Genomic DNA, 26,044 nt, shown 5'->3' on the forward strand with positions numbered 1-26,044 from the left:
CTATGGAGCTGGTGTTGAGGGACCAGGTGAGATTCTCCGCCAGGTGAACACCAAGAAATATGGTGCTCTTAACGATCTCTACAGAGGAACCATCAATGTTCAGCGGGCAGTGGTCGCTCAGTGCCCTCCTGAAGTCAACAACCATTTATTTTCTTTTGTGCACATTCAGAGACAGGTTGTTTCTCTACACCAGTCCATTATCCTCTGCACCTCCTCTCTGTAAGCTGACTCGTCATTGTTGCTGTTGAGACCTACCACGGTCGTGTCATCGGCGAACTTGATGATATGGTTCGAGCTGTGCGTTGCTGCACAGTCGTGGGTCAGCACAGTGTACAGCAGTGGACTGAGCACACAGCCCTGGGGGGCCCCGTGCTCAGTGTAATGGTGTTGGAGATGCTGCTCCCGATCCGGACTTCCTGACGTCTCCTAGCCAGGAAGTCTAGGATCCAGTTGCAGAGGGAGGTGTTCAGGCCCAGTAGGCTCAGCTTTCCAGTTTCTGAGGGATGATTGTGTTCAATACTGAAGTCTATGAACAGCATCTGAGCATATGTGTCTTTTTAGTCCAGGTGGGTTAGGGCCAGGTGGAGGGTGATTGGCAATGTCATCGTCTCTTGAGAGGTTCGAACGGTAAGCAAACTGCAGTGGGTCCAGTGATGGGGCTCGCAGGGTCTTGATATGCCTCATGACGAGCCTCTCGCAACACTTCATGATCATGGATGTGAGTGCAACGGGACGTTGTTATTTAGGCAAGACACTGAAGACTTCTTCGGCACGGGGACGATGGTGGCGGCAGGGTATCCTGAACAAGGGCTCCTAAATTCCCTGTGCATCTCTGCATCTTTGAATTATCTCACCAGCTAAATAGTATTCTGTCCGTCTATTTCTTCCACCAAAGTGCATGACCATATCCTTTCCAATATGTTATTTCATTTGCCACTTCTTTGCCCATTCCTTTAAACTATCTAAGTCTGTCTGCAGGGTCTCTGTATTCTCAACACCACCCACTCCTTCACCTATCTTTGTATTATCTGCAGATTTAGCCATTATTTGATTAATCCCATAGCCCAAGTCATGGACATAGATCATAAGAAGCAATTGTTCCAACACCGACCCCTGTGGAACGCCAATAGTTACGGGCAGCCAGCTAGAATTGTATGCATTTATTCCACTCTCTGCTTTCTGCCGATCAAGCAATGCTTCACCCATGCTAGTTACCTGCCTGTTATTTCAGGGCTCTTATCTGTCTCAACAGTCTCCTGTGCAGCACCTGGTCAAATGCCTTCTGAAAATCCAAGGGCACCACATCCACTGTATCCCCGTTGTTACCCTGCTTGTAATTTCATCAAATAATTGCAGTAAGTTAGCCAGGCAGTACTTTCCTTTCAGGAAGCCATGCTGGATTTGGCCTAACTTGTCATGTTTCTCCAGCTACTCCGGAATATCATCCCTAACTATCGACTCCAACAACTTTCCAACCACTGATGTCAGGCAAATTGGTCTCTAGCTTCCATCCTGCTGCCTCGTGCCCTTCTTAAATAGGAGAGTAACATTTGCAATTTTCCAGTCATCCAGGACAATGGCAGAATTTATCAAGTCTTGAAAGATCATTGTTAATACCTCCACAATCTCTCCAGGTACTTCCTCCAGAAACCGGGGTCGCATTCCATCAGGTCGAGGAGATTCATCCACCATCAGACCACTAAGCATACCGAGCACCTTCTCGGTCGTAATTTCCACTACACATACTTCACTTCCCTGGCACTCTAGAATGGCCGGTATACTGCAGCTGACTTCCACTGTGAAGAGTGATGCAAAATACTCATTCAGTTCCTCTGCCATCTCTGCATCTCACGTTAATATATCTCCAGCGTCATTTTGTATTGGTCCTGTATCTACCCTCAACTCTCTTTTATCGGATGAAGAACTTCATGCGGATGGTGTTTGGAATCTGGAACCCATGCTGAGTGGCTGGTGGAGGCAGGTACACTCACAATATTAGAGAATTGTCCGGACGAGCACTGGAATCCTCAAGACACTGGAGGCAATAGCTGGTAAGCGAGCTCTTTTCTGTTGTGATCGGTAGTTAATTGTCAACACGGACACTGTGGGCCGAAAGGCCTGTGTCAGGGTTGCATGATACTCTGATTCTATATTATACTTGTAAATCATAATAAAATGTTTTGAAAACACGAGTAAATCTGCAGATGCCAATAGACAATAGGTGCAGAAGTTGACTATTCTGCCCTTCGAGCCTGCACCGCCATTTTGAGATCATGGCTGATCATCTACGATCAATACCTGGTTCCTGCCTTGTCCCCGTATACCCTGATTCCCCTATCCATAAGATACCTATCTATCATGTCGTAATGATGGGGCCGGGGAATGAGGAGAGAGATGCCACAGGGTATAATTACACAGAGTGGGTGGTGAGTAGACTGACACACTCAGTGTGAACACATCATCCGACATGTTTTGATGTGTCCTGGTTTGTTGTGGGAATCTGGATTAGAGTGAGAACAGGGAGCTGTACTGATCGGTTCACCGGGGAAAATGTGAAGGACAGCAAATCCATCCGTGATCCACCGGCCAGCCTAGGGTGAATAGTAATTTTACACTCACTCATCTATTTAAATAATTTCGGGAGTTCGTACGCCAGTTGGCAGGGTTAGAGCACCCGGACGCTGGAAGTCTGCACGGATCGGATTCTGTGAGCGGTTTTCATCTGATCGTTTCGATGGAGGAAGATCAAAATTCTACTAACTACGATCGTCGGAAATCGAACCTGCGTCAAGTACCTGGAAGACAGCTATGTTCAGCATTATATCACCAGCGTTCTATTATTCTGCAGGGGACTCGGGTCCTGAACCGTCTCCAATAGTGTATGACCGTGGCTGGGACTGGTTTCAAACTCTGGTGACTCAGTCTGCTGCAGTTCCTGATATATCCAGTTGAGGTCGCATTTCACCGACAGCCCGGAGATACACAACAGCCAGTTTTCAGTGAATAGTTTGTTTGAAGTGGATTCGATGAGCTACAAATCTTTTCCCTCCTGAACCATAACAAAATCTGATATATATACTGTGATTAAAAATGATCTTTCCAACAACACGGAGTTGGGCTCGAATGAGAACGGTACGTTTCACTAATCCTTGAACACAAAAAAATGACTATATCGCTGGAGAAATAGCTATAATAGCGAGATAGCGAGAAAACTGGGACAGTGTTGTGGGAAGGACACGAGTGAAAGGCTCCAGTATTGCAATCAATAAACATCAAGACAAATCTATTTATCCTCGTGTACTCTTGAATACGCATGCCAAGAGTTTTCACTTGCAGTTCCTCGTTAGTATAGTGGTTAGTATCCCCGCCTGTCACGCGGGAGACCGGGGTTCAATTCCCCGACGGGGAGAAGCAAGAGTTTTGCAACATTCTTCAAGAAGAATTATTGTCTTAAAACGACAAATCAAAGCCGACAGAGAACTTGTGTTTACGCGATCAATTCATTGGGCATTGGGAAGGTGGAATAACTCGGGCTGCTGTGAGCCCGGGACGGTAGAGGCTTCCAAGAAGAAAGCGGCGTTCACTCTCTTTCCTCATATGTCCCCTGAGAATCTATATCTCATCACCGTTCGTTGTTAAACTCAGTGATAGATTCCATCACTCCGAGCACATTAAACCGGGGTTTTGTTGTCAGCTATTAACTTCTGCAAAGTCCCACCGAGGAGTAAGTTAACTGACCAATATCAGTCCTGTTCGACGGTGCCGTTCCGAAACGTCCACTGTCTACTCTTTTCCATTGATGTTTCCTGGTCTGCTAAGTTCCTTTAGCATTTTGTGGATGTTGCTCTGATTTCAAGCATCTGCACATTTCTCTTGCTTGTAACCAACATTAACTGTCAGATCGGAACTCATCGTGTGCATCCTCATCTTGTTTTGGTGCTTAAAATGGCTCCAGTCCCCTGCTGTGCACAGGGACACTAAGCTCTCAAAGACCATTCTTGTCTGGGTTGTTTGACATTCTCTGTAAACTTTCCTTGCCACATTCTACATTCACTTGACTTGCTGTAACTTCCACGCTCTCCGCATCCCTTTTGTCTTGCAAAGGAATAATACATGGATTGTGGCTGCTGTTAAATTGCATAGAAAATTCGGCTCTCCACAGTGACCCTGTCATCAACTATCTGAAGAGGAGGACTGCTGAAAGATAGGGGGCAGCTGTTCTTTGGGTCATCACTCCACACAGTGCTCCCAGTAAGAAATTTAAACAAGTTTCAACATCAGCTGGAGTATAAACCCCCTTGCCCACTGTACACTGGAGTGACACAAACATCCTTGCAAGGAATGAGGCTAATCAAGTAATGGCCGCGCCGCATTGTTTGGTTGCTTGTCGTCGTCTATTGCCGTTCCTGTTTAAGCCGCCGTTCCTGGAAATCCAACCCCCCCCCCACCCCACCCCACATCACATCACATCACATCCCATACCGATTCTATTTACAATTCTCGCATGTTTTCTCGTGGCTGCACTGATTGACAGCTCCTTTTGCCCCACCCAGTCACGTGATTCAATCTTCACCGAACACAACGAGCTGACGTCACATATTCAACGACGTTGTTTCCCTGGAAACAGTCCAGGGCGGGGGCGGGGCGAAAAGTCTGAGATGTTGGAGTCGGTCTCTATTTGTTGGTGTTTCGGCTCCACTGTGGGAATCGGCCTCTCCTCTTCCTGCCCACGGAACAGTGAGTGTCTGTCAGCGCCTCACCGCACCGGCTCTCTGCCTCAGGTACAATATTTAAACCATATTTGCACAGTTACATGGATAGGAAAGGTTGAGAGGGACACGGGCCTAATGCAGGCGGATGGGACGAGTTCAGGTCGACAACTTGGTCGGCGTGGATGAGTTTTACCGAAGGGACGGTTTCAGTTCTGTATAAATCACTGACTCTATTTTGGGAGTTAATTCAAGATTCCAGCTGTTCTCTGTGTGAACTAAGTACCCTTCAGATCCCCTTTAAATCTGTCTTTAAACAGTTTTGTATAATTCCAATGAGAGGCAGTTCTTTGGCTGATAAGGCAGGTAGAACACACAACCCTGTCTACCTGTGATGCCACATACAGGGAACTGTGTAACAGTATTAGAGACAGATGCACAGGTACTTCAGTGAGCAAGGCTTGGAGGGATATGAAATTAATGCAGGAAAATGGGATTCGTATAGCTGTGCGTGATGAGGAGCATAAATGTGATGGGCCAGAGGGTTTGTTTCTATCCTGTACAACCCTGACGACAGCAGTCATCCACTGCAGTGGGTTTGTTACCTTCATTCTCAGCTATGAGCCTGTTCCAGTGAACCCCTTATCCTCTGAGAAGATACCTGTACCCTCCCACTGTGATGAAGCTGTCAGCCATCTCTCCTAATATTAACCAGAGGACTTCACCAATTTCCCATATAAAGCACTGTTACTGGTGCACAGGGAATGGGAACATTTTGGTCACCTTTTGAGGGTTTTGGTTTACTGTGTGACCAATAATACTTTTGTTCAGTAACAAAAGTATTGTCCCTCGTCCTGGGTTCTGAGTGTTTTAGGGAAGTCCATCCTGAAGTCTGTGTTCCAGGTTCCCATTGCACTTTCACAGTTAGTGGTTTCTGCATGTCTATACTGAACATCGAGAATCTGTCTCCACTAACTCAGCCCTGGGTCTGTCTTCTACCCTTGGTGATTCAAATGCTCATCCAGATGGTCCTTAAATACCTGCATGCACCACCCCCACAGGCTGTGTGTTCCAGATTGTAACCCTCAGATCCTCTTTAAACCACACATTTCTCACGTTAAGCCCATGTTCAAAAACACCTCATACTTGTGTGCATTAAGTTCCATCTGCTGCTTTTCCAGCTTGTCCACATCTCATGCCAACATTTGTTTCCATTCCTCACTGTCCACTGCACCCCTAATCTGGGTGTCTCCTACCCTGCCCTGGTGATTCAAATGCTCATCCAGATGGTCATTAAATACCAGCCTACACCATCCCTCAGGCAGTGTGTTCCAGATTGTAAACTCTTTCATTTTGCCACCTGCTCCACATCCTACATCAAGATTTGCTAGCTGCCTTTGCTGTCCATCACACCCCTAACCTTGGTGTCATCTGCAAACTTGCTGATCCAGTCTACCACGTTCTCATCGAGATTGTTAATACAGATGGAAAACAATGGACTCAACACTTGGAAGATCAACCAGGGCAGGATGAACACAGTAATGACAGGTTCCTGAGAACTGTTCGTGACCAGAGACTTTGTGTGTTTCTGCATCGAACACCTCCTCTGATGGCTCACTTGGAATACCTCACTGTGAAATACTTACCCTTCAAACTCCCTTTAAATTTCCCACCTCTCAAATTAAAACTATTTCCTTTAGTTTTACACCCACATCAAGAGAAACTATCTCTGTCTCTCTCACCTCTGTATGTGTCACATAATTTTATCCACCTCCATCACCTCACCCTTCAGATCCTCTTTAAACCTCCAACCTGTGATGTTAAAACTATTCCCTGCAGTTTTAGGAGGGAGAAAACTGTTCCTTCCCATGAAGACCCGAGGGAGTGAACAGTTTCTGTCAATCATTCCTAGTAGTTATCCCCATTGATCCATGAATCTGAATCTTTGTCCCCTGCACCAGCTCATCAGGCACACATTCAGCAGTGGTATCTGTCTGTATCTCCATGCGCTAACAAGTGTCACTGGGAGTAATATAGAGCTTACTACTTTTCAGTTTCTGTCTTATTTCTCTAAATTCACTGCACAGGAACACATCCCTCCTCCTCCCTACGTTGCTATAACCAACATGCACTGTCCACCACGATGTCCGGCTGCTCAACCTTCCCCTTGAAATGTCCTGCAGCTGCTCCAAGACCATAAGACACAGGAGCAGAATTCGGCCATTTGGCCCATCCTGTCTGCTGCCCCATTCTGCCAGGAATAAGAGATCATGACAGATTAACCTTCGCGAACACTCATACCCCACCCCCACAATCAAGAACCTCATCATTCAATATACCCAATGATTTGGCCACATCCGTCTGTGGGGATGAATTCAGAGTCAGAACCAGAATCAGGTTTATTATCACCGGCAGGTGTCAGGAAATTTGTTAATTTAGCAGCAGCAGTTCAATGCAGACATGATAATATAGAAAGAATAAGTAAATTATAGAATGTGTGTGTATATGGATATTATGTAGATTAAATATAGTGCAGAAACAGAAATAACAAATAATATATCAAATACATCTGTATAAGGTTTTGAGTGTTTTAAAGTGACAAACCAAATATCTTCAAACTCCTGATGAAATATCTCCACTGTCTTGCTCTCTTTATACTGTTGCTGCATCGATATGTTGCAACCAAGTTAGATCCTCAGAGATATTGACACCCAGGAACTCAAAATTGTTCCCTCACTCCACTTCTGATCCCTCTGCGGACTGGTTCATGTTCCTTAGCCTTACCCATCCTTCAGTCAACTCTTTTGTCTTACTGACATTAAGTGCAATGTGCACTGAGGTGGAGTGTGGCAAGAAACAGAGGATAGTGATTTCCTGAATTTGAAGAAATCAATGGTCACGCCTTTGAGATTGGAGTCGACACAGTCGGAATGTGAGGCGTTGCTCATTCAACCTGTACTTGGCCTCATTGTAGTAGGAGAGGAAGCCATGGACAGACATGTTGGTGATGGCCCTCCGTTGGTCAGGGTCGACCATGGATATTCTGCCCTCGCTGTGAAAGTCAATATGCAAGCCAGGGTAGTACGTTATATAAAGCAAGCTGTTGCCCATGCAGGGGCTCCTGCTCTCCACGCAGCTGATGAATCCAGTGCAACAACAAAGACTAATGCAGTCAGGCACCAGCTGTGTCACAGGATTGCCTGTCTGCATTGAACATCGGACTGACAGGGAATCCAGTTCTGTATTTTTCCTCAGAGTTTACTCCCAATACCTTTCCCTTGAATGGGTCTAGCCTCAAGCCAGTGGGGGTTTGAGATCAGAATTTTCCTTCCACTGGATGAGCTGCCAAATGTGGGTGACAAGCCCCATCTGCCCTAAGCAGTTGGTTATATGATCCCAGTAACCCATTTGCACCTTCCGCTGGCACTAGAAACAGTTCCATCGGGCTTAGTAGCTAAGCCATATGTAAAAGCCAGGAGCTGGATTTGGTTGACAGATGCATTTTGAGGCAGCATTTGATAGGAAGTGCCAGCTTGACCCAATTACCACCCTGACACCCGGTTAAGACAGCTGTAAGGCACATATGTGGGTATGGGAATAGGAAACAGAACTAGAATAGGTTGCCACTGGCAGGTCGTGGTTGTTGCAGCTCACAGAGCAAAGGTACTCAGTGCAGAGGTATCCCAATCTGCTTCTGATTAAGTCTCTCATAAAAATCACAGTTCTATTCTCATCTCTCTTTGATATCCTCCCCATGTCTTTCCCTTCCCCCTTTCCCAATCACTATCCCCACTATGAAAGTATTCATGCCTCTTGGAAGTTTTCATGTTTTATTATTTTGCAGTATTGAAAAACAGTGCATTGAATTTGGGTTGTTATGATACTAATCAATGGAAAAAGACTTTTTTTGTCAAAGTGAAAACAGATCTTTACAAAGTGCTCTAATTTAATTACAGATAAAAAAACCACAAAATATTTGCCTGTCCACATATTCACCCCTTTAATATGACTCACCAGATCAATACTGGTCCAGTCAATTGGTTTTAGGAATTGCATAATCAGTTAAGTGGAGATCACTGTGTGCAGTCAAGGTGTTTCAATAGATTGTAGTAAAAATACACTGATATCTGGAAGGTCCAGCTGCTGGTGCATCAGTATCCTGGGAGAAATTACACCATGAAGTCAGATTAACATTCCAAGCAACCTCTGCAAAACGGTTATTGAAAAACACAATTCAGGAGATGTATAAAAAATTCAAGTCACTGAATACCATTGGAGTACAGTTAAGTCACGCCTCCAGAAATAGAAAGAACATGGCAGAGCTGTAAATCTGCCGAGAGCAAGACATCCTCAAAAACTGAGTGACTGTGCAAGAAGGGGCCAGTAAGGGAGTCCACCAAGCGACCTGTGACAACTCTGGAGAAGTTACAGGCCTCAGTGGCTGAGATGGGAGTGACTGAATATACAGCAACTGTTGCCTAGTTGTTTCACTGTCACAACTTTATGTGAGAGTGACAAAGAGAAAGCCACTGATGGAAAAAAACTCTCATGAAATCTCACGTGGAGTTAGTCAGAAACCTTGAGGGGGAACTTTGAAACCAGCTGGAAAAAGGTCCCATGGTCTGATGAAACCAAAATTCAACTTTTTGGCCATCTGACTAATCATCAAGTCTGGTGTAAGCCAAACACTGCACATCATCAAAAACACACCATCCCTAACGTGAATTACATTGGAGGCTGCATCACGCTGTAGGAATGCTTCACTACAGCAGGTCCTGGAAGGCTCATAAAAGTAGATGATAAAATGAATGCAGCAAAATGCAGGGAAATCCTGGAGAAAAACCTAATGCAGTCTGCAAGTGAACTGCAAGTTAGGAGAAGGTTTATTTTCCAGCAAGACAATCACCATAAGCATAACAACGAAGCTACACAGGAATGCCTCAAAACAAAGTTAATGTCCAGGAGTGGCCAAGTCAGAGTTCAGACCTCAATCCAATTGAGAATTTGTGGCTGGACTTGAAAAGATCTGTTCGCTCATGAACCACATTCAAACTGACAGAGCTTCAGCAGTTTTCTAAGAAGAAAGGAGAAAATTTTCAGTGTCCAGATGTGCAAAGCGGATAGGGACCTATCTACACAGAGCCAACGGTAATTACTGACAAAGGTGCATCAACTAATGACTGAATTGAAGGAGGTGAATACAAATGCACTGAATTATTTTGTGTTTTATATTTGCAATTAATTTAGATCACTCTGTAGAGATCTGTTTTCACTTTGACACCACAGAGTCTTTTATGTTGATCAGTGTCAAAAAAGCCAAATTCAACGTTTCAAAACAATAAACTTGAAAACCTCCAAAGCAGACTGAATACTTTTGATGGCACTGTGTCCACCCCTTCACCCGCACGTTATAAACAAATCCACCCTGCTCCTTTCCATTTTGCTGATTCCATGTGGAACATTAAACATGTAGGAATGTCAAATTCGCAGTCCAAGTCCCTGTAACCATGTCCCTGCAATAGCTGTTAGATAAAGCACTGTACACAATGTGGAACAGATGGCAACCTGCCCTTTGGCCCACAATATCTGCACCAATCATAATAATGTACTATATAAAGTACTGGTGCGATCTCAGTGTTGTGAGCTGTTTTGGGTCCTTTATCTCAGGAAGGATGAGCTGGATGGGTTACAAAGAATGTTCTCGAAAGTGATTCCAGGATTAAACAGCTTGTCATATGAAGAGTGTTTAATGGCTTTTGGCCTGTCTTCACTGGAATTTAGGAAAATGAGTGTTGACCTAATTGAAATTAAATGGTGAAAGGCCTTGATAAATTGGACGGGCAGAGGATGAGCATCTACCTCTTGCCCAACCCTCTCCTGACTGTTACCCACTTACCTGTCTCCCCAGGCCCCAGCGGGACTACCTGCCTATAGCTACTCTCTATCCCTTCCACTCTTTCCCTGACCAGATGAAAATCATCGAGCTGCATCTCAGGTTCTCTAACACGGTGCATAAGGAGCTGCAGCTCCTGGATTCTTGTTATTTACCTTCTTGATCAAAGCTGCAACATTTGCAACACACCAGCACTGTGGGACCTCACATGTTGTGATTGAGGACGCACTATTCCTTGCGAAATCCCAAGCAATCTACTCACTTGCTTCTTTCACTATTGTAGGATATATTCCTTCAGGTCCTGGAGTCTTTTCCATCTTATTGCTTTTCAGACGTCCCAGCACAACCTCCTCCTTAATCTCAACAAGTCTCTGCACATTAGCCTGCTCCACTCTGTTTTCATTGACATTCAATTTCTTCTCCTCGGTAAATATTTACACAACATTCTCATTTAGTACCTCTGCCACTTGGTCTGACTTCATCCACATCATTCATCCTTTAATCTTGAGTAGACCTTTCCATTCTCTGGTTAGCCTTGTTTTATTAATGCAAATCAAAAGGTCTTGGGATTATCTTTGATCCTACATTGCAAGTAGAGTTTGTGGTGCCATTTGGCCTTTCCTATCAGCTCCTTTAGCATTTCTCTGCTATCTTTATATTCCGAAGATTACCAGTCTGATTTTAGCTTCATAAACCTTCCATATCCTTCAATGTAGGATCTTTCCACTCATCTGAAGTTCCCTTACCTTACTATCCTTGTCCTTGCTCCTTACAGGAACATGCTGATCCTGAACTCTGAGCTGCTGGTATTTAAACAACTCCCACATGTCAGATATGGACTTGTCTGACAGTGGCTGCTCCCAATCAATGCCCCTTGACTTCTGTCTTACTCCGTCCTAACTTGCCCTACTGCAATTCAGTACCTTCATACAAGATCTGTTTTTATTCTTACTCATAACCAAAAAAAAAGTTGCGATTACTGTTCCCAAAATGTTCACTGACACTTAGCAGTCACCAGGCCTTGCTCGTTTCCCTAAACTAATTCCCGTATGTTCTCTTCTCTGGTTGGGCTCTGTACATAATATTTCAAATACTCTTCGGATTCACTGAAGAAATCTCGTGCATCTAAGTATTGAGAAAGATCTAATTAATTCTATGGAAAATAAAGTCCCCCACTAAGACAACCCTGCTTGGCACCTCTCCATAAACATAAACATCTCCGTTCCTGCACCTCCTGGTGGTAATTGGGGGCCAATACGATAATCCCATCAATGTAACTGCAGATTGCCTCTGCAGGCAACGGACAATGGTTTTGTTTGGCCACTTGGTCAGCATGGATGTGTTGGGCTGAAGGGCCTGTTTCTGTGCTACATAACTCAGTGACTACGTCTGCGGCTGTGGCAGAGCGGGACGGACAGTGTCAGTTGTGAGAAGGTTTGGGGGATGTCGACAAGAGAGTGAATGGTTGAGGATGGGACAGATGGAACAGAATGTGGGGAAATGTGAGATCACCCATTCCCAGGAACAAACTGTAAGAGTTATTTCCACATGGGAATGTTCAGAGGGACCTGGGTGTCATAAACAAATCACTTGAGTTAACATGCAGATACTACAAGTAATGAGAGAGCAAACATTATTTTGTCCTGTGATCCAGGAGGAGTGGAGAAGAGGGGTACAGATGTCTCACTGGATTCTATAGGGCCCTGGTGAGAGCACAGCGTGAATGTAGTGTCCGGGTTTGGTCACACTTCCTCAGAAAGGATAACCGTGAAATAGAGGGAGCGCAGTGACTGTTCCCCACACTGACTGGGCTGGTTGCAGGGATGGAGGGTTGGTTATGTGGGAGGAGAGTGAGTGGGTTGGGTCTGTATTCCCTGCAGTCAATGTGAAAATGAGGAAATCCGTTAGATTCTTTCAGGCTGTGACAGACAGTAGGCAAGGGGGATCTTTCCCCTGAATGAGAGCTCCATAACTGAGGAAAACACCCTCAGAATGGTGTGTAAATCACAAACACGAGGGAATCTGCTGATGCTGGAAATCCAAAGCAACACACACAAAATGCTGAAGGAACTCAGCAGGACAGACAGCCTTTATGGAAAAGTGTAAACAGTCGACACTTCGACACTTCGGGCCGAGACCCTTCCATCAGTTCTCATCCTGGTGATGATTCTCAGCCCGAAGCATCGGCTCGTTACTCTATTTCATAGATGCTGCCTGGCCTGCTGACTTCCGCTAGCATTTTGCGTCTGTTGCTCAGAATGAGATGACAAGCATTCAGGGTGGAAAAGAGATGATATTTCTTTAATCTGAGCAGAAAGGACTTCTGCATTCCATATATAAGTAATCTGGAGCCTCAGGTGCTGGGTTGAGTCAAAGCTGAGATCAGCAGTGTCTGGGAGAATTTTAGTCACTGAATGAGTCCATAAGACCATCAGATATAGGAGCAGAATTCGGCCATTTTGCCTGTTGAACCTTCTCTGGCATTTCATCATCACTGATCATATTTTCCTCTTAGTCCCAATCGCCTTCCTTCATTTGTATCCCTTCATTCCCTGATCAATCAAGAATCCATCAATCTCTGCCTATACCCAGTGATTTTGCTTCCAGAGCTGCCTGTGGCAAAAAATTCCACCGATTCACCACTCTCTGCCTGAAGAAACTCCTCCTCATCTGCATTCTGAAAGGATGCCGCTCTATTTTGAAGCTGTGTGGTCTGGTTGTAATAAATAAAGACAGGTGTAAATTTAAAGTAGGAAAGTTGAACCTTACTAGGAGGTAAGACTCAGAAGATTGTACTACCCAAACGGTCAAAATAAAGCCAAGTAACAAGGTCTAAAATACCCACAACATGCAGGATTACATTCCTCTCATAATCTTGGCCCATGGGATAAACACAAGCTGGGCCTGATCAACCCTGCCTGGTTCACCTGGGTGTTGATGTCTCATGCTTAAAGACCGGAAACCGACAATGACCCAGGTTGCATTACTAATGATGTGTCCCTTTGCACACCCAGTTCATTAAGCCAAGTGGTGTCGGACCACATTAATGAAAGGCATCGGCTAGATCAAAGTGGCTCCACTACACGTCCCGATCCACCATAGCCCCACGTATCTCACCATACTAAACTCCACAGCTTTATCTCTCCCAGCCTCACGCATACATCCACCAGCCCTACCCTGAAACCTAATCCTCAGGTCCAAGGGGGCACACACCCCGATTAACCAAACCCCCACAAACCCAATGTGTAAGGAGGAGGAAAATCCAATAAAGGCAAGAGTTGGTCCTGGTTAGTGAAGGTAGGCGGGATCAAAGTGGCAGCGTTGCGTGACACTTAATCGAGAGTGACGAGATGAAGAAGCACAAGAGGTGTGATTCTCCCACTGCCCGCACGGTCTCTTTGTTATTTTAATTTTGATCTGATAGTCCTCTGTCTGTTTGAATATTTTGGTATAATTCATATTTAATTCCAGTTTGTTTTTTGTCAGTGTTGAGTCTAATGCAATGTGTCTGTGATGCAGCTACAAGTACGTTGTTCCTTTCTCCTGGGCATAAATAAACTCGATTTGAACTTTTCATTGAAATGTCCAAACCTCTCCTTCGCTCTCTTGCTGCCCTGTGTCATGAACTAAACGTTTTAGTCTTTAATTTTACTATATTTCATCTGATTTTATTTGCATTCTACTTTTGAAATTTGCGTTTCCCTTTTCAATTTTAGCCCGCACCCCCGCCTGTCTCTGCCATTCTGTACTTCCTCCTGCATTAAACAACAGCGGTAACCACCACACATTGGCGCCGCCTCCCGTCCCCCGGCGTTCCAATTGGTGATTCCTTTCTTCAAACAGCCAATGAAAATGCTCAGCATTCCTATCCTCATTAACATACCACTTTGGGCGCTGCCTATTTAATCCGGGCTCCAAACAGCTTCTGCTTATTATTGTGTTTGAAGCCGACGGGGAAATGCCTGATGCACCGAAACCCGCTCCCAAGAAGGGCGCCAAGAAAGCTCCGTCCAAACCGACGAGCAAATCTAGCAAGAAGCGCAAGAGGTCGAGGAAGGAGAGTTGCGCCATCTACATCTACAAAGTGATGAAGCAGGTTCACCCCGACACCGGCATCTCCTCCAAGGCCATGACCGTCATGAATTCATTCGTGAACGATATTTTCGAGCGCATCGCGGGTGAGGCTTCCCGTCTGGCCCATTACAACAAGCGGTCTACCATCAGCTCCCGGGAGATCCAGACCGCCGTGCGCCTGCTGCTGCCCGGGGAGCTGGCCAAGCACGCCGTGTCCGAAGGGACAAAGGCGGTGACCAAGTACACCAGCTCCAAGTAAAGACAAAACAAACAGGAAAATCAAAGGCTCATTTAAGAGCCACTCACGTTTTCATTAAAAGAGTTATTCAATGTTGAGACATGGATGTGAGGTAAATTTGTAAGTTTCTTGTTGACACGCTCATTCAGAATCTTATTTCCGTTACTCAGAACTTGCTGTCCACTCTTCAGCGTAATCCCGATTTCTCTGTTAATTCCTGCCCTCTGCACAGACACGGAATCGCTACGCACCCCTTCCCCGTTGTTACTTCTAGGTCAGGAGTCGGCAACCTTTACCACTGAAAGAGCCATTTGGACCCATTTCCCACAGAAAAGAAAACACTGGGAGCCACAAAACCCATTTGATATTTAAAATGAGATAACACTGCACACAACGCTTTTTTTGTCTTTATGCTATGTATAAACAAACTATAATGTGTTGCATTTATGAAATTGATAAACTCCTGCAGAGAAAATGAAATTACATTTCTGCATGCAACAAAAACATTTTGAACTCCGAAAAAAAGACGTTGGGTTGAAGGTTACTTTTAAGTAAAATACTCAGTCTATTTGAGTCCTTCTTGTATTTATGAAAAACGCCGAACTTAAACTGTCCGCCAGCAGCAAACCAAAAATAACGTCAGCCAGCTGTCACCCTGAAAAATAAAAGGACTATTTCACTGAACAATGAAAAAATATGAATATACCTAAAATAATAGGCAATTAAAATATTTATCATACTTGGTTAATGGGATTTCTGCTCCTGGACTTCAGCGCACAGCGTCTGCACATCAGGGCTATATGACGTCACCTTCATCGCAAGCTGTTATCTGTGAGGCGTGCACGATGTTTGTTTTTAATAAAGTTCATGTTGGAGAACACCTGCTCACATACATATGTGGATCCAAAGATCGACAGGACTCCAAGCGCATACTTCTTAATGTTTACCTAAGTGTCGGGGATAGCATTCCATGTTTCGAACACAAGTTTGTCCGATTTGGAGAGGTTTTCAATATCACTCCATTTGTGATTCTGAGCAAGAACGGACTTCTGACGGGCCACATCTTCAAGGTCTGCTGTCAAGCGTCTAAACTTGGACACCCATATGTCTTTGTCGGCTATGTCGGCCAGTTCCAGCTCAAGATCAGGTTGACAATGCAGTCGTATTCAGTTGGGATGGATCGATGCTTAGGGGGTGGCCGGGAAGGATAATGTGTTTTTTTCCTCTCTAAACTCACAGAAGTGTTTCCCAAACGATGCTTGGATTGCGATGATTGCAGAATGTAATACTCCGAATTAATCATGACGTGAGCATGTTTGAACTCTTTCAAATTGGGGAAGTGAGACAATGTGCCTTTCTGTAAATCTCTGGCAAGCACTGTGAACTTGCGCTCGAATGCCAAAACATCCTCCAACATGTGCAGGGCTGTGCGTCCTTTCCCCTGAAGAGCTGCGTTCAGTGTGTTCATGTGCGCTGTCATGTCTACCATGAAGTGTAGCTTTTCCAGCCACACTGGCTGTTCCAGCTCAGAAAAGGTGAGCCTTTGCTGCCCAGGAAAGTTCTCACTTCTTCTGGACACGCAACAAAGCATTTCAGCACCTCCCCTCTGCACAGCCACCGGACTTTGTTATGCAGCAGGAGATCAGAATATGCGTTTTCCAGCTCGTCCAGTAACAAACGGAATTGACGGTGATTTAAACTTTTTGCCATTATTTTATTGACAATCTGAATGACAACATCCATTACTTCTGTGCATTCCGGAGGAAATGTTTGAGCGCACAGTGCCTCTTGGTGCAAGGTGCTGTGAAAAGTCAGCAGCTTTCTGACCAGCGACTTCTGCAGTAAAGCCACAAATCCCTTGTGCGCTCCTGTCATACTTGGTGCCCCATCAGTAGCTACTGACACCAGGTGGGTGATCTTTATTCCTTTGGCTCTTAAACAATTCAAGACAGCCTCATAGATGTCTGCCCCCCCCCCCCCCCCGTGTATGGCCTTTTAGAGGCGGTATTTGTTCAATGTCTTTAGACTCGTCACAGGCAATTGAGTAGGCCACAGCTGAATTGATGTCTTTAATTTGCTTGTCTTCTGCAATTCTTATGGTTCTGTCTTTGACAGTCTTTGCAGAGAGGGGCATATCCCTGATTTTCTGCACAATTTCACTCTTGTTTTTAAAGCCCGTGAATAGATGTTCTGAAATCTTAATGAAAGATTCTTTTATATATTTACCATCTGTAAACTGCTTCCCGTGCCTGACTATTTCCTGAGCGGCAACAAAACTAGCATATGTAGTTGATTTTCCAGACTTCATCCACTTCTTGAAATGATTTTTGCTCAGATCAACCTTACGCATCAGTTCTGAAACGGCTTTTTTTCTCTCATCTCCATCCGGATATTTTTGAGCAAAGGCTGCGTGTTTATTCTGGAAATGTCTTGCGACATTTGACTTTTTGTCATTTGCTACTTTCTCATTGCATATTAAGTATACCAGTAAACCAGTCTCGTCAGCAGTGAAAGCAAATGAATCTGCCCACGTATCATTAAACATTATGTTTTCTTCAGTCACTATTCTTTTTTTAGAATTCTCCATAGTTAGCCTACCTTGGATTGAAAAATTAAAAAAAATCGCGCACTGGCGGGTGTCAGGCATTGGCAGTGGTGACGTATATTAATAGCGACAAAAAACACGTTTTATTTAGATTGTACAAGATCACTATAATCTTCAAATTTAGAATTACATTTCAAAAACTAACAAACTAACGTAAGATACATTTTAATTAAATACTCATCATTTATTTTCCAAAGCCACAGGGAGCCGCAGCACAGAGATGAAAGAGCCGTGGGTTGCCGACCCCTGTTCTAGGTCATCAAATTCCCCTAACGTGACACTAATTGTTTCTGGTTTAGTTACTGCGGGGAATGCGGTTCATTAAGTTTTGTCCCATTTTGTTTACTTCTCTTAACTACATTCCAACGCGAGTGCCGAACACTGTCACGGTTCGTTCAGAATATTTCTGAAGCCCACTTTCTGAAGGGCGACCCGATGCTAAACTGACTTTAGTCTACACAATGACCGACCGCGAACAGACGCTGACAAACGGTTTTATTCGAATCATTTATCAATTGATGGAAGTCGGTGAACTAAATTACCAGACACCATCACAATATTAACTATACTTGGTTTAAATATTTTGGACTTCAGTAACGTGGGTAAAGGGTCGACAAACAAACCTGTTGTGGTTTAATTTTAGCAACAAAGGCGTTTTTGGTGTTTTGCAATTTTGAGTTTATTTCGGCGGTTAGACGGTTATTTTTTGCGCTTCAGTCGTTGCTGTCTCTTGACTGGTGAAGAAAGCAGCTCCCTAATTGGAATATTTGTTCTTTCCAATCAGATCAGTCACAGATTCACCAATCATTAACATCCCAGTACATTCCCCCAGACTCCATAAGAAGGGCACTTTCCGGAAGCCTGATTTTCAATAGTCAAGACCTCAAGTTAATTTCTGAAAAAAAAAATCTATCTGCTGTTGTATGTATTCAGGGAACCTGGTTGCTACCACATTTAAGTTCTTCTTTCCGAGATTATATTGTAATTGGGCGTTGTGTTGCAAGTTTCATAACGAGAGGGCTTAACGTTTTGGATATAAATGAAATGTATGAGGCATTTGAAGACATATGTTCTTCCACAGGTAGGGGCTTTAAAGTGGTATATTATTATAACCATTGTGGAAAGTTTTTGATTGATTTGTTGGAGAGTATACGTTGGAGTCCCTTAGCTCACTAAGGGTTGTATGGTGTGGGGATTTTAACACATAGTTAGTAAACTGTGGGTTTGTTCTCAGAATGATGGATGGTTTGATTGTAGAGGAGTTTTAGATATTTCACATCTTGTGTGTTTTAATGGTGGGAGAGGAACAAGATTTAATGTGCACAATAGTTAGGAAACTACTGTAAATGCAACTTTAGTTTTGAACATTGGAGTGAGTCGTGAGATATCATGGGTGATGAAGCATTGGGAAGTGACAATTTCCCTGTATTTGTAAGCTTGGGTATGGATTTATATCAGGGACAGGAGGCCACTTTTAGGAGGTGGAACTTTAGTAAAGCAAATTGGGAGAAGTTTTAATGATTTATGTGGTGAGCATCTGTATGAGCTGAATGGTGAGTATGATGTGGTTTTCTGCAAAGAAACATCACATTATTCATCAAACTGGGGTGGATGAGATTCATATTAAAAAGTGCATTAATAGCAGAAAGGCTGTACCCTGGGGGTCGGAGGAGTGTGCAGAGACAATTATTGAGAGAAAGTTAAGAAGTACTGTATCACTCACTGAGTGATCATATTAAGTGTAGCAGGTCACAGGCCGTGGTGAGGAAAGTAACGAAGGTTGTGAAAAAGATTTAATGGAGGTCATATTGTGATAGTATTGGAAGGACTATTAAACTTGGAGATGTTTGGGGAATGATTAACAAAATGGGGGTGCGGGATTCACAGTGTTCCCAGTATTGATTGAAAAAGTTAATACAATTGTTCCTGAAAGAGAGAAGGTTGAGTACTGGCTCGGTCATTTGCTGCAATTCATAATCAAAATTGTTTAAGAGACTAAAGAATGTAGGGATAAGCTTTTAAGAGAATACTTTAATATATTGGAAACCAGCTGTAGCAATGATAGTGATGTAGAGTTTCCTTTGTGTGAATTGAAGGAAGCTATTAATAGTACAGGTCAGATGACTCCAGGAATGGATGATACATGTTATTGCATGTTTAAACGTATGGCCAACAACTCTTTTGAGATAATATTGCAATTTTTGAATCATACTTGGACTTCCAGGCCATCTTCCCTCCTCATGGAAAATGGCAATTGTAGTGTCTTTTCTAAAACCTGGGAAACCCCTGTTGGATACTTCTAGTTATCACTGATGTCCCATTTGTGTAAAGTTATGGAATTTATGGTGATAGAATGGTTGAGTAATATTTTGGAAAAGAGAGGTAATGTGCTTTTGTTAATATTGTTACGTATTCAGGCAACAATAAATATATGAGTTCGGCAAGGGTTTCATAACAAACAACACGTTTATTAAACACAGAAAACAAACCCCCCAAAAGTAAACAAACACTACCGTAACCGGAAACAGCTGCTGAGCGGCTGTTCAAACAGTTCGTAAAGTGATATTCCAAAAACAGTTCTTTAAAGTGGTATTGCCAAAAGTTCGATATGCTCACAGTCCATTTGAAAGGAGAGACTTTATAAGACGATTTAGGTTCTCTTTCACGTCGCTTGCTTCGATCCCCGACGTCGAACTTCCCACGAAGAATTCACGAAACAGAACGGCTTAAAGGCACTGACCTTTCCTTCTCCACTACCTTCAATCCTTTCTAGTTAAACCTAGGGATTAACACGAAGATAGTCAACAAAATCCTTCCAAATAAGGATCAAACAAATGTCGCCCCTGTTTCACCGTAGGAAGCGATTTTCCTCGATCTTTAACTTCCAACTTCGAATCTTCACTCTCCACTAATTTCGAACTAACAGAATCATAAAGAACCTGCTGGCAATGACCTCTTAAACTTTAGGCATTAAATAAAAACTTCATCCTTCAGCTAAACTGCGTCATCACTTCAAACACGCAGTGGCATGGAGTCAACCTGGCAAATCCAGCCACGAACTGTCCCTCCTCACAGGGTGGGGTCTACCTTTTATAACCTGTAAAAAAAAAACCCGTCACATGATCTCTACTGGTGGGAAAATGACGGCACCACCATCACAAGACCATCACCTCAAGTCCAGTACAGCTTCAACCCCAGTCACATGACAAGGGCACCACTGTCATGTGTCACGAGTACGTAACAATATTCTGGATTAATTTGAGGGGCAAATGCTGGTTCAATGCCACATGTCCCAAAAGCTGTCAATATTTTTATGCAGAAAACTCAGCATCTACTTCAACACAGCAAGCTTCCACAAAAAATATAATCAATGAAAATGTCAATCCATGGCCTCCTATACTGTCCCAATGAGGCCACACTCAGGTAGGAGGAACAACACCTTGTATTCTGCCTGGGTAGCCTCCAATCTGATTGAATGAACATTGATTTCTTCATCTTCTGGCCATGCCTCCCCTCCATCGTCATTCCCCGTCCCCTTTTCACTTTTGTTACCTGCCCATCACCTCCCTCGAGTGTTCCTCCTCAATCTTCTTTCTTCCATGGCCTTCTGTTCTCTTTATCAGACTCCACCTTCTCCAGCCCTGTATCTCTTTCACCACTCAACTTCCCAGCTCTGGACTTCATCTGTCCCCCCCCCCTCTGAGTTCCACCTATCACTTTGTGTTTCTCGCTCCCCTCCCCACCTTTAAAATTTACTCCTCATTGTTTTTCAGCATTTTGTGGGTGTATTCCTTGGATTTCGAGCATCTGCAGATTTTCTCCTGTTACTCAATGACAACGGGCATTTTGTATGACAACTGTCAAAGTCCCACTCACTTAGAAATGTAGATATGAAACCCAAGGTTCAGCAGATGCTGAGAATAAACTGCAAAGTACCACACACAAAGTCCTGCAGGAACTCAGCAGGACAGGCAGCATCTAAGCAAAGGAATAAACAGTCTAGATAGGATGAAGTGTCTTGGCCCATAATATTCATTATTTATTCCTCTCCATAGATGCTGCCTGGGCTACTGAGTCCCCCCAGCATTTTGCAAACATAAACCTCCTTTTTCAGTCAATCAGTTGCCAAATGTTTCTGAACTTTCATTTGTAGCCTCATCCTCCTGGTCTGAATCCTTCCTTCTACACCCTGTAAACTTGAGGCTCCATCACGTCTGGAGTCCCAAAGCCCTCATTAGTGTAGAGCCCTCTTGTTTCTGCTCCATCGAATATTTAACCACCATTCTGCTCATATTTCAGAGGACAGCATTGTATTGCAACAGCCCGGCTGTGTAAGGCACAGCCCTTCAAAATCTGTGAAAATTACCCAAAACAATGAATAGAGCAGAACACGAAGATTTTAACCACACAAGACGTCATCCTTGGTCCAGAGCTGTGAGGAATGAAGACTATTTGGGGCAAAACCCTAGTGAATTCATCTTCTGCAGTTTCCAGAAAGTTATGGATTTAATTCAAAGTAAACCTCTGCAGTCACAGGCTGAGCAGTTGCAAAATGTATATTTTAGGGTGAGTGACAGGTGAACAGCAGTGATGGATTTGAAAGCTCTGGTGTAGAATAGGAACGTGAGCTGGTACTAAATGAACTGAGTGGCCTCTCTACTATACATTAGCTGTGTGACAGGCAGGAAGCTCCTGAGACACAAGATTTGAAATAGAGCTGATTAATTTGTCACAGATCTACAACATTAATGCCAGAGTATTTTCAGACTAACATCAGCAGAACAAACACTCCAATGCTCTGGGTCCAGGGTTCAGTCACAATATCTGCAGAATCTGATATTGACAGTCTCACATGAACTTCCAAATAGATTCAGTCATCATGATGGTTAAAATGTTCATCTAGAGCTTTATTAAACTTCTTCCCTGATGTCAAGTTGCCAGTGTTTCTGCAGGTGGGATTACTGAGTAAATTTCTTTGCTGACACAAGACCGAAGTGTGTCCTCTATGTATTTTAAACTCACTGGAGCCTCACAAAATGGCTGAACCGATTGAATCTCCTCCCACACTTGGAACAGGTGAGAGACAGAGACAACTGAGCCAAGTCTAGCTGCTCACCGGTGTGACCCGGCTGATGGCGTAAGAGCCATGTGACTGAATGAATCCTCTCCCACACACGGAGCAGGTGAATGGCCTCTCCCCCTGTGAACTGGCTGGTGTATCTGCAGGTTCAGTGGCCTGGTGAATCCCTTGCAAAATGAGAGGAAGTGAATGTCAGCTCAGTGGTATCAACTCTGTGGCCATTTATCAGGTCAGATCAAGGACATGTCAGTGTATTGGGGTTCTCCTTGCTCAGACTGGTATGCTGTCCTCTCAACCATCTCCTCCTTCACATTCAATGATTAGTAGTATTCGAATGTCGGGGAACTGATAAACACATGAGAATAGACACACTGTTGTGTTTGAGATTCTCAGACATAAATTCCTTGCCTTTTCTGCCCTGTAAAATGTTTGCAAAGAAGACCAATAGGTGAAAGACAACATTTCAGCTGAGATTATTTAGTTTTTTCATTGATGTCTGATGTCACACTGTTACAGAGAGGCTGAACACAATTTGGTGGATCAACACTTCTAACTGGGAATAGTTCAGGCATAAGGACACAACATCAGATTCTCTGTATTCCTCTCTGCCCTTCATCAAGCTGTGACTTGGCTCAGTTTGTCTCTCTCCATTAGTACAGCTTCACATTCCGGGTATCTCCCACAGACCTACTAAGAACACGCATTTGTTGGCATTTGTCAGTGGTAAAGTCAGAGTCAGCAATGCCATTGAACCTGAAGAGAATGTGATCAGGCTTTCTCGTTGCAGACTGACACTGCGGTATTCTTGTGGTGTGAATGCTACTGGTACCCAGTATGTTATTGTGGATTTTTACAATTAAAATGGCATGGGGCATTTTATGTTTAGGGACAACTGTAACAACTCATTTATTATCCTCCAAACACAGAAACAAAGCACGGTTTAAAATTAAATGACATAATTACATCATAACATCTGTCCAGCCTTTTAAAGAGAAACACAACTCAATGTTGGTGGTTGTTAATTCTGCATGTTTCCACCCATTACATTAATCTACACAGACACCCCTCCCCCCCAGTCCTCTCACTGCTCCCCCTCTGTGATTGTTATAGCAGTTTATTTCCTTTCAATGTCAGTTCTGTCCGTTTGACAACCTTCCTCACCACCCACAACTGCACCAACATTCATATCATCAGTGATCTGATCAGCCCGTGTGTATTTTAATCAGATCATACAGAGGCCCCATCACTGATCACTGTGGACACACTGGTTACATAGCTACAGTCAAAATCATTTTCAATTCCATCAGTCCGAATGTTGCTACATGATACTGTTACGTACCCCGAAACTGGGTATCTTACCAGCAAAGAGAGAAGTGTCCGTTTGAGTCTGGTGATACTATTTTCAACAATATTTATTAGCAAAAATATACAAAATAATATCAATGCGAATATACGTTAACAATACTAAACCTAAAAGTGCAGGTAGAATAATAATCACTAGTGAAACAAGCTCCATCGTTGTCTAGGGGATAATGAATTGTCAGATGGATATATAAAGTTCCGTTCAGTTCATGCAGGTTGTGGTAGTTGTTTGTCGCGGTGTTTCAATTGTTGAGACAGAGAGAGAAAACGTGGGAACAGTAACAGCTATTATCTTGCCAACCTTCCTTTATCATTTTGACCCGTCGATACGTTGTGGTTGTGGCCATTCACGTATGACCCCTCCGTCCTTCAGCTAGTCCATTCTTCCGTGGTGGACTCGTCACCCAGGCAAGGGTGGACAACACACAAGCCCCCACCAGTCTCGCTACAAAACACTGTGAGTTAAAAGTTACCAACCCTTCGTTTGGTCTCCGGTATCCCACCCTGTCTCGTGAGGTTCTGATGCTCATTAGCGTTTCTGCTGGTGTGTCTGAGGGGTGTTACCCCAGACCTCACTTTTATCCCCACTCACGGGGTTTCAGGTGTCAGTCAGGTTGGGATGATGTAACCCATCAAACCAGCCCACTCTGGTTGCCCCCTGAGGGGTTTCAATGAATAGAAATGTACCAAGTAAACAATCCTTCTCCACATGACAATAGTAGTAAATCAATGGCTTTTGTCAGTAGGAGACGTTCCATCTCAGCTGTGTCTCTCTCTCATTCTCTTTCATGAGCTGTTATCAATAACAACTGCTCTGGCAACTTTCCTTTATCTTTCTTACTTCCTTGATAACAGCATTGAAATAGTAGTGATCTGCGATTCTCCAAAAGGCGGGGGGGGGGGCATGGGCGATATTGCACCCTTCTGCTCATCAGAGTTGTTCGTCCTTCGTAACAATACAGATCATTCAAACCCTCCCACACAGAGACTCAAGGGAAGTTACATATTTATCACAAGCCCAGAGTTGGATTCAATGGTCTGGTATTGTTGCTCTGGATGCTCTGCTGCAAAGTCCATTCAGAGTAGTTCAATGTAACCAGATACATCATCCCTGAGGTACCAATATACAACATTGTGTCACAAACAAGAGAAAATCTGCAGTTGCTAGAAATCCAAGCAACACACACAAAATGCTGAAGGAACTCAGCAGGCCAGGCAGCATCTGTAGGACAAAAAAATACAGTCAATGTTTCAGTCCAAAAACATTCGGCAAGACTGGAGACAAAAAAGATGAGGAGCAGAGTTAAAAGGTGGGGATAAGGGAGAGAGAAAACAAGGTGATGGGTGAATCTTGAAAGCGAGGAATGAAGTAAAGAGCTGGGAAGATTGCTGAAAGAGAGAGAAGGCCATGGAAGAAAGAAAAGAGGGGAGGAGCACACGGCAGAGGTGATGGGTGGGCAATGTGAGAGAAGAAAAAGGGGAGGGGAACTGGTAAGGGGGGCATTACCAGACATTCAAGAATTTGACGTTCATGCTATCAGTTTGGAAGCTACCCAGATAGAAAATGTTGTACTTCCAAGCTAAGTGTGGCCTCATTGCATTGTATGATTTTTATTTAAGAAGCAAACTTGATCTAATCAGAGTTCTATAGTAAGACTGAATCTGAAAGAACTTAATACATTTACACTGCATGAGAAATTGGATGATACAGTGTGAAGTCCAACTGCCACACTGTACCAGACAGTGACGGGTACAGAATGAATCCCGCACTCTCACACTGTACTAGAGAGTGACAGGTACTGAATGAACCCCACACTCTCACACTGTACCAGAGACTGACAGATACGGAATGAACCCCCACTTTCACACTCTACCAGAGACAGATGGGTAAAGACATTCTGTTGTTTAACAAACATGGACAACCCTCATTACCACCTCAGTAGCACCACTTTGACCACTTCATAATGCAATGGGCTCTTGTTGAAATTCTGCTACCTCTTTATAATTCTGTAGAGTATGTTTTTATTTTGTAAATGTTGTGTCTCCAATACTGTGTGTCTTTGAATCTGCTGTAAGCCAGTTG

At 43.8% G+C, this 26,044-nt stretch overlaps 2 protein-coding genes and 1 non-coding gene across 4 annotated transcripts in view; all 3 read left to right on the plus strand.

The window, feature by feature from the left end:
* The first annotated feature begins 3,337 nt into the window (after positions 1-3,337).
* Positions 3,338-3,409, plus strand: trnad-guc (transfer RNA aspartic acid (anticodon GUC)). The gene has a single exon. It is a non-coding gene; the product is annotated as a tRNA-Asp (tRNA).
* Positions 3,410-4,643: 1,234 nt separating this feature from the next.
* Positions 4,644-26,044, plus strand: part of LOC132383856 (histone H1-like) — a 48,961-nt gene continuing 27,560 nt past the window's right edge. The window contains exon 1 of one of the 2 annotated variants that reach the window (XM_059955054.1): positions 4,644-4,781. The gene's annotated coding sequence lies outside the window, so the exon portion shown is untranslated. The remainder of the gene's footprint in view (positions 4,782-26,044) is intronic. The other variant, XR_009508780.1, reaches the window with a different exon arrangement.
* On the plus strand, positions 14,325-14,935 carry LOC132383884 (histone H2B-like). Its single transcript, XM_059955084.1, has one exon. The coding sequence runs from the start codon at positions 14,561-14,563 to the stop codon at positions 14,933-14,935; it is 375 nt and encodes a 124-aa protein (XP_059811067.1). The 5' UTR covers positions 14,325-14,560.

Source organism: Hypanus sabinus, chromosome 31 (genome assembly GCF_030144855.1).
Source record: "Hypanus sabinus isolate sHypSab1 chromosome 31, sHypSab1.hap1, whole genome shotgun sequence".
Classification (NCBI taxonomy): domain Eukaryota; kingdom Metazoa; phylum Chordata; class Chondrichthyes; order Myliobatiformes; family Dasyatidae; genus Hypanus; species Hypanus sabinus.